Source organism: Coregonus clupeaformis, unplaced genomic scaffold (genome assembly GCF_020615455.1).
Source record: "Coregonus clupeaformis isolate EN_2021a unplaced genomic scaffold, ASM2061545v1 scaf0514, whole genome shotgun sequence".
NCBI lineage: Eukaryota > Metazoa > Chordata > Actinopteri > Salmoniformes > Salmonidae > Coregonus > Coregonus clupeaformis.
In genome coordinates this window covers 73,600-82,500 of record NW_025533969.1, presented here as the reverse complement: position 1 = coordinate 82,500, position 8,901 = coordinate 73,600, and the positions used below count along the sequence as shown (strand labels likewise).

Genomic DNA, 8,901 nt, shown 5'->3' with positions numbered 1-8,901 from the left:
TGTGTGTGTGTGTGTTTGTACCTCTCGTAGGTGTGTGTGTGTGTGTGTACCTCTGGTAGGTGTGTGTGTGTACCTCTGGTAGGTGTGTGTGTGTGTGTACCTCTGGTAGGTGTGTGTGTGTGTGTACCTCTGGTAGGTGTGTGTGTGTGTGTACCTCTCGTAGGTGTGTGTGTGTGTACCTCTGGTAGGTGTGTGTGTGTGTGTGTGTACCTCTGGTAGGTGTGTGTGTGTGTGTGTGTACCTCTGGTAGGTGTGTGTGTGTGTGTGTGTGTGTGTACCTCTGGGTTGTGTGTGTGTGTGTGTGTACCTCTCGTAGGTGTGTGTTTCTCTTCTCTCTCTCCAGTGTGTGTTGTTGTTGTCGTAGTTTCAGCAGCTCCTCCATCTGCCACTCCCTGAGCTGCACTGTCCGTTTCTGTAGCTCCACCTCCAACGCTGTCAGCTGCCTCTGCACCGGCTCTGCTGGCTCACTGACACACACACACACACACACACACACTCTATATTCCCCACCGTGTCTCTTCCTCTTGTCTTACTCCAAACCCCCTCCCAGCTCTCTAGATACCGGCTGTAGTTCTGAATGGACAGGGGTGTATTCACTAGGAACCAAACGGAACCAAACTGTCAGGGGGGCCGACCTGAAATTGTCCAATAGAAACTCTCTGCAAAACGTTTTCTATTTGGAGTAAACGGTTTGTTTTTAGCGAAACTATTTACTACGACGTCTGACCAATGGATACAGCCCTGGGCTAGTGGATTATCTGGATTACTCTTCTTCGTCCCCTTCACCATCCCTTCCTTACTTCTTCTTCATGCTGCATTTCAGGTTTTTCTCCATCTGACTGCGTCGTTTCTGTGTGTCAGAGCGTAGCTGGCTACAGCGACTCCTCTGCTCCTTACTCAGGGCCCACACCTGTCAATACGCAGGCACACAGAAACCTTCAATAGCCGTTCATGAATAATATTATCGTCGTTTATTGGTAAGATCTCTGCCAGTTACTATTTCTGATTCTGCTCCAGATAGAGAGAGAGACGGAGGTGAGAGACGGAGGTGAGAGAGCGTCAGCCTAACCTTCTTCAGGTGTTTCTTCTGGAGCTCTTGGAGTTCTCTGCACTGTTTCTTCAACAGCTTCTGATATGACTTCTGCTGTTTCAGCTCTTCAATAGACTGAGCCTGGAGATCTGAGAGAGGAGGGAGAGAGAGGGGGAGAGGGAGAGGGGGAGGGGGGGGGAGAGAGAGGGGGAGAGGGGGAGGGGGGAGGAGAGGGGGAGGGGGGGAGAGGGAGAGGGAGAGGGGGAGAGGGAGAGGGAGGGGAGAGGGAGAGGGGGAGAGGAGAGAGAGGGGGGAAGAGGGAGAGGGGGAGGAGGGAGAGGGAGAGGGGGAGAGGGAGAGGGAGGGGGGAGAGGAGAGGGGAGAGGGAGAGAGAGGGGGGAAGAGGGAGAGGGGGAGAGGGAGAGGAGAGGGGGAGAGGGAGAGGGAGGGGGAGAGGGAGAGGGAGAGAGAGGGGGAGAGGGAGAGAGAGAGGGGGAGAGGGAGAGAGAGAGGGGGGAGAGGGAGAGGGGAGAGGGAGAGGGGAAGAGGGAGAGAGAGGGGGAAGTGGGAGAGAAGGAGAGAGAGAGGGGAAGAGGGAGAGAGAGGGGGGAAGAGGGAGAGAGAGAGGGGGAAGAGGGAGAGAGAGAGGGGGAAGAGGGGGAGGAAGAGGGAGAGAGAGGGGGGGAAGAGGGAGAGAGAGGGGGGGAAGAGGGCGAGAGAGAGGGGGAAGAGGGAGAGAGAGGGGGGGAAGAGGGGGAGGAAGAGGGAGAGAGAGGGGGGAAGAGGGAGAGAGAGGGGGGACGAGGGAGAGAGAGAGGGAAGAGGGGGAGAGAGAGATGGGGAAGAGAGAGAGAGAGGGGGAAGAGGAGAGAGAGGGGGAAGAGGGAGAGGGGGAGAGGGAGAGAGGGGGAGAGGGAGAGAGAGGGGGGAAGAGGGAAAGAGGGAGAGAGAGGGGGAAGAGGGAGAGAGGGGGGAAGAGGGAGAGAGAGAGGGGGAAGAGGGGGAGGAAGAGGGAGAGAGAGGGGGGAAGAGGGAGAGAGAGGGGGGGAAGAGGGAGAGAGAGGGGGGAAGAGGGGGAGAGAGAGAGGGGGGGAAGAGGGAGAGAGAGGGGGGAAGAGGGAGAGAGAGAGGGGGGAAGAGGGAGAGAGAGAGGGGGAAGAGGGAGAGAGAGGGGGGAAGAGGGGGAGAGAGGGGGAGAAGAGGGAGAGAGAGGGGAGGAAGAGGGAGAGAGAGGGGGGAGGAAGAGGGAGAGAGAGGGGGGGGGAAGAGGGAGAGAGGGGGGAAGAGGGGGAGAGAGAGGGGGAGAGGGAGGGAGGGGGGGGGGGAGAGAGAGGGGGAGAGAGTGGGGGGGAGGAGGGGAGAGAGGGGGGGGGAGAGGGGAGGAGGGGGAAGGGAGAGAGAGGGGGAAGAGGGGGAAGAGGGAGAGAGAGGGGGAAGAGGGAGAGAGAGGGGGGAAGAGGAAGAGGGGGGACGAGGAGAGAGAGAGGGGGAAGAGGGGGAGAGAGAGATGGGGAAGAGAGAGAGAGAGGGGGAAGAGGGAGAGAGAGGGGGGAAGAGGGAGAGAGAGAGGGGGAAGAGGGAGAGAGAGAGGGGGGAAGAGGGAGAGAGAGGGGGGAAGAGGGGGAGAGAGGGGGGAGAAGAGGGAGAGAGAGGGGAGGAAGAGGGAGAGAGAGGGGGAGAAGAGGGAGAGAGAGGGGAGGAAGAGGGAGAGAGAGGGGGGGAAGAGGGAGAGAGAGGGGGGGAAGAGGGAGAGAGAGGGGGGGAAGAGGGGGAGAGAGAGGGGGAGAAGAGGGGGAGAGAGAGGGGGGAGAAGAGGGGGAGAGAAGAGGGGGAGAGAGGGGGGGAGAGAGGGGGAGAGAAGAGGGAGAGAGAGGGGGGGAAGAGGGAAAGAGATAAACAGTGGAATTAGCGGATTTATTTGGCCTCCCACCACATGAGGGCGATAGTGAGTTCTGTGGTGTAATGTAGTGTAATGTAGATGAGTGGAATGGAGAGTACTTACTAGCCAAGACTGTAGCAATAAGATCCTCTTTCTGGCCTGAAACGTGGAGACGGAGACGTGACAGGAGTGGTTGAAATGTGACATGACCGGTTTGTTCATTACACAGCAAGGTAACATGACTGGTATGTTCATTACACAGCAAGGTAACGATACACACTTGATAACTTCACACAATAATACACATTTAATGATGACCAACAAGATACAGTTGAAGTCGGAAGTTTACATACACCTTAGCCAAATACATTTAAACTCAGTTTTTCACAATTCCTGACATTTAATCCTAGTATATGGAGGACTAAAAGTGCCACAATTAAATAAATAAATACACCATTAAATAATTACTTAAATGTGTCATTAATTAATTAAATGTGTCATTAATTAATTAAAATTAGAATTAAATACATAAATGTGTAATTAAATGTATCATTAATTAATTCAAATACCGATTCATTTTATGTAAAATACATATATAATTATTTCACTATTTACATTTACATTTCATGATCCTGCATTGCAGTGATTCATGAATTACTTAAAACTGTCAAACTGACCCATCAAAGTCAGTGGGCGGGGCTAACGCGAATCTAGTCTGATCCATTGCTTTGGTCTGAAGTAGAGTAGGCCAACCTGGATAGAGACAATGGAGGATCTCCCGTGAACTTTCCAGGGAGTTGGTTAGAGACATTTTAAACTTAGCAGAGGATGTAGAAGCAGGACCTGCTGACCCAGAGCATGTAGCTAGTAAAGCAGAGGAACTTATTGAAGTTGTTGGAGTCATTTCCGCACTTTCCGATCGAAGATATCGACCACAGAGTGATTGCAAATCTAGAAGAAGTTGTCCACCGCTTCTCTGGTACCAGGGCACTTCAGGCCCAACACACACAGGGACCGGGCGTTTGGCTTGACATACCGAGTGCAGTTCTGGAGCATCAACTTCTTTGTGGAGTTCCCGCAGTTCAAATTGCAGCGATGTTCGGTGTGTCAAAGAGGACCATCAGGAGGCGCATGCAACAATACAGTTTAAGGTATTTACACTAAATTCATGAGTTTTCTGTTTATGAATTGCTGCTCTCATACACTCGGAAAGAATATGACGTTTAAGGTAACATTACTTGATGTTGTGTTTTTCTTGTTTGTACAGAAAGACAGATCTCTATTCAGCTGTGAATGATGAGGAGTTAGACCGTATTGTAAGTGAAATTCACAGAAGTCATCCAAACACCGGCTACAAGCTAATGCGTGGTCACCTGAATGCAAGAGGTGTGCATGTTCCAAGTGAGTAGATAATAATATGGGCATTATTTAAATGTATTTTTTAATTTGGAGCTCTGCCCCTTTGAAAGGTGAAGGAAGCCCGCTTATGGAAAGACATCGCCTCTGAGATGTAGAATGTGATGGTGCTAAATGTGATACTTTAAATGAAACATTTACTATAGATTATTGTCTCTTTAAAATCTCCCGAGCTTTTAAAGATCAACCTGTGAGCTGTAGTTTCTACAGTGCATACTATGCAAAGCTGTATTATTTAAAAAAACTGAATAAGTAACATTTCATTTCTCACTGCCTTGGTGACCAAAAATAACAATCTTGTGTAAGGACATGTCAAACTAGTTTTAAGTACAAGACTGATTATGCTTGTCATCCATTCAGGTTCCTGAAGAATATGGGATCGATTGGAACGGACCTCACTGCCTTCATCGAGGCACTGTGTCAGTCCCCGAGGTTCAGCTGGCCCGTGAGCTCTCAGATGAAGAGGTTGCAATTTTGCCAGCTCCAGGAGTTTCTGTTACTGATGCACTTAGACTATATGTAGAGACTGTGGAAGTGTTATCAAGAATCTTAGACTGATGTCCAACCCATGTTTTTATTTGTTGTGTTAGAACAAGCAAGGAAAAACTGAAAGTTTACTTTCCTTTTAAAAGAAAGGAAAAAAAGCTGTTTCTTTGAAGCTTCCTGTCTCATTATGGTCCACAGAATGACTAACATGAATGCTGTACTGTTAGCACTGAAGGTGCAGAACAGTTTGATTTTAGTAAATGGAAGAAAAAAAAGTCAACTACTGCACAGTGTGTTAATGTTTTCAAAGACACTGAACTTGTGTCAATTCATCTGAACTGTGTATGCATTGACATTAGGGCTGGGCAATATGGAGAAAATCAAATATCACATTTTTGACCTAACACCTTGATGTCGATATTGCAACGATATTGTAAGGTTGACAATTGGTGCATTCACAAAATATCTTCCACATTTAGATTTCGGATAAATAACTATCATATTGTGGATATAATGACTAAGTGGTAAAAGGCAAATAATAGAACAGCTAGAACAGTCTGGTAAGTTCAGAAAATGACATCACTTTACTGTAATGCAGCCTTTGAAACCAGGAAAAGACTAAACTTACCATGTAACGATATTACACTTCTTCAAAATCTAATGGTGCTTTTCCATTACATGGTACCTACTCGCCTCGCCTCGCCTTTTTTGGTTTTCCATTACGAAAAAAAGTACCTGGTACCTGCTAACATATACTTTTTTTAGCATCTGCTCAGTCGAGGTTCCGTTGCAATGAAAGTTCTGTTTAACCGTGTAACTAAACCAACGTAGAGGTGAATAGCGCCACCCAGTGTATTGGAATGTGTTCAGTAGCTCTGCATCAATCCATTATCCGGAATTGATTTGTCTTGGCTTGATGCAGAGGGTAACCAATCAGGCGTTAGGTTCCGCCTACCAACTTTTGATGGGTCAGTTTGACAGTTTTAAGTAATTCAGGAAGCACTCCAACGCAGGACCATGAAATGTAAATGTAAATAGTGAAATTATTATATATGTATTTTACATAAAATGAATCGGTATTTGAATTAATTAATGACACATTTAATAACACATTTATGTATTTAATTCTAATTTGAATTAATTAATGACACATTTAAGTAATTATTTAATGGTGTATTTATTTATTTAATTGTGGCACTTTTAGTCCTCCATACTAGTAAAGATTCCCTGTCTTAGGTCAGTTAGGATCACTACTTTATTTTAAGAATGTGAAATGTCAGAATAATAGTAGAGAGATTTATTTCAGTTTTTATTTCTTTCATCACATTCCCAGTGGGTCAGAAGTTTACATACACTCAATTAGTATTTGGTAGCATTGCCTTTAAAATTGTTTAACTTGGGTCAAACATTTCGGGTAGTCTTCCACAAGCTTCCCACAATAAGTTGGGTGAATCCTGGCCCATTCCTCCTGACACAGCTGGTGTAACTGAGTCAGGTTTGTAGGCCTCCTTGCTCGCACACACTTTTTCAGTTCTGCCCACAAATGTTCTATAGGATTGAGGTCAGGGCTTTGTGATGGCCACTCCAATACCTTGACTTTGTTGTCCTTAAGCAATTTTGCCACAACTTTGGAAGTATGCTTGGGGTCATTGTCCATTTGGAAGACCCATTCGCGACCAAGCTTTAACTTCCTGACTGATGTCTTGAGATGTTGCTTCAATATATCCACATAATTTTCCTTCCTCATGATGCCATCTATTTTGTGAAGTGCACCAGTCCCTCCTGCAGCAAAGCACCCTCACAGCATGATGCTGCCACCCCCGTGCTTCACGGTGGGGATGGTGTTCTTCGGCTTGCAAGCCAACACCTTTTTCCTCCAAACATAACGATGGTCATTATGGCCAAACAGTTCTATTTTTGTTTCATCAGACCAGAGGACATTTCTCCAAAAAGTACAATCTTTGTCCCCATGTGCAGTTGCAAACCGTAGTCTGTCTTTTTTATGGCGGTTTTGGAGCAGTGGCTTCTTCCTTGCTGAGCGGACTTTCAGGTTTTGTCGATATAGGACTTGTTTTACTGTGGATATAGATACTTTTGTACCCGTTTCCTCCAGCATCTTCACAAGTTCATTTGCTGTTGTTCTGGGATTGATTTGCACTTTTCGCACCAAAGTACGTTCATCTCTAGGAGACAGAACGCGTCTCCTTCCTGAACGGTATGACGGCTGAGTGGTCCCATTGTGTTTATACTTGCATACTATTTTTGTACAGATGAACGTGGAACCTTCAGGCGTTTGGAAATTGCTCCCAAGGATGAACCAGACTTGTGGAGGTCTACAATTGTTTTTCTGAGGTCTTGGTTGATTTCCCCATGATGTCAAGCAAATCGGCATTGTGTTTGAAGGTAGGCCTTCAAATACATCCACAAGTACACCTCCAACTGACTCAAATGATGTCAATTAGCCTATCAGAAGCTTCTAAAAGCCATGATATCCTTTTCTGGAATTTTCCAAGCTGTTTAAAGGCACAGTCAACTTAGTGTATGTAATCTTCTGATGCACTGGAATTGTGATGCAGTGAATTATAAGTGAAATAATCTGTCTGTAAACAATTGTTGGAAAAATTACTTGTCATGCAGAAAGTAGATGTCCTAACCGACTTGCCAAAACCATAGTTTGTTAACAAGAAATTTGTGGAGTGGTTGAAAAACGAGTTTTAATGACTCCAACCTAAGTGTACAGTGGGGAAAAAAAGTATTTAGTCAGCCACCAATTGTGCAAGTTCTCCCACTTAAAAAGATGAGAGAGGCCTGTAATTTTCATCATAGGTACACGTCAACTATGACAGACAAAATGAGAAAAAAAAATCCAGAAAATCACATTGTGGGATTTTTTATGAATTTATTTGCAAATTATGGTGGAAAGTAAGTATTTGGTCAATAACAAAAGTTTCTCAATACTTTGTTATATACCCTTTGTTGGCAATGACACAGGTCAAACGTTTTCTGTAAATCTTCACAAGGTTTTCACACACTGTTGCTGGTATTTTGGCCCATTCCTCCATGCAGATCTCCTCTAGAGCAGTGATGTTTTGGGGCTGTCGCTGGGCAACACAGACTTTCAACTCCCTCCAAAGATTTTCTATGGGGTTGAGATCTGGAGACTGGCTAGGCCACTCCAGGACCTTGAAATGCTTCTTACGAAGCCACTCCTTCGTTGCCCGGGCGGTGTGTTTGGGATCATTGTCATGCTGAAAGACCCAGCCACGTTTCATCTTCAATGCCCTTGCTGATGGAAGGAGGTTTTCACTCAAAATCTCACGATACATGGCCCCATTCATTCTTTCCTTTACACGGATCAGTCGTCCTGGTCCCTTTGCAGAAAAAACAGCCCCAAAGCATGATGTTTCCACCCCCATGCTTCACAGTAGGTATGGTGTTCTTTGGATGCAACTCAGCATTCTTTGTCCTCCAAACACGACGAGTTGAGTTTTTACCAAAAAGTTATATTTTGGTTTCATCTGACCATATGACATTCTCCCAATCCTCTTCTGGATCATCCAAATGCACTCTAGCAAACTTCAGACGGGCCTGGACATGTACTGGCTTAAGCAGGGGGACACGTCTGGCACTGCAGGATTTGAGTCCCTGGCGGCGTAGTGTGTTACTGATGGTAGGCTTTGTTACTTTGGTCCCAGCTCTCTGCAGGTCATTCACTAGGTCCCCCCGTGTGGTTCTGGGATTTTTGCTCACCGTTCTTGTGATCATTTTGACCCCACGGGGTGAGATCTTGCGTGGAGCCCCAGATCGAGGGAGATTATCAGTGGTCTTGTATGTCTTCCATTTCCTAATAATTGCTCCCACAGTTGATTTCTTCAAACCAAGCTGCTTACCTATTGCAGATTCAGTCTTCCCAGCCTGGTGCAGGTCTACAATTTTGTTTCTGGTGTCCTTTGACAGCTCTTTGGTCTTGGCCATAGTGGAGTTTGGAGTGTGACTGTTTGAGGTTGTGGACAGGTGTCTTTTATACTGATAACAAGTTCAAACAGATGCCATTAATACAGGTAACGAGTGGAGGACAGAGGAGCCTCTT

The 8,901-nt window shown here is 46.4% G+C and overlaps 1 protein-coding gene across 2 annotated transcripts in view; it reads right to left on the bottom strand.

Annotated features, from left to right (window-relative positions):
- LOC121554349 (1-phosphatidylinositol 4,5-bisphosphate phosphodiesterase beta-3) overlaps window positions 1-8,901 on the bottom strand; it is a gene marked incomplete at its 5' end in the record, with an annotated part of 81,449 nt that overhangs the window by 5,767 nt on the left and 66,781 nt on the right. Inside the window, 4 exon segments of one of the 2 annotated variants that reach the window (XM_045215784.1) lie at window positions 308-467; window positions 801-910; window positions 1,070-1,179; window positions 3,033-3,068. In XM_045215784.1, coding sequence (XP_045071719.1) covers window positions 308-467; window positions 801-910; window positions 1,070-1,179; window positions 3,033-3,068 — 416 coding nt within the window. 2 annotated transcript variants of the gene reach the window in all.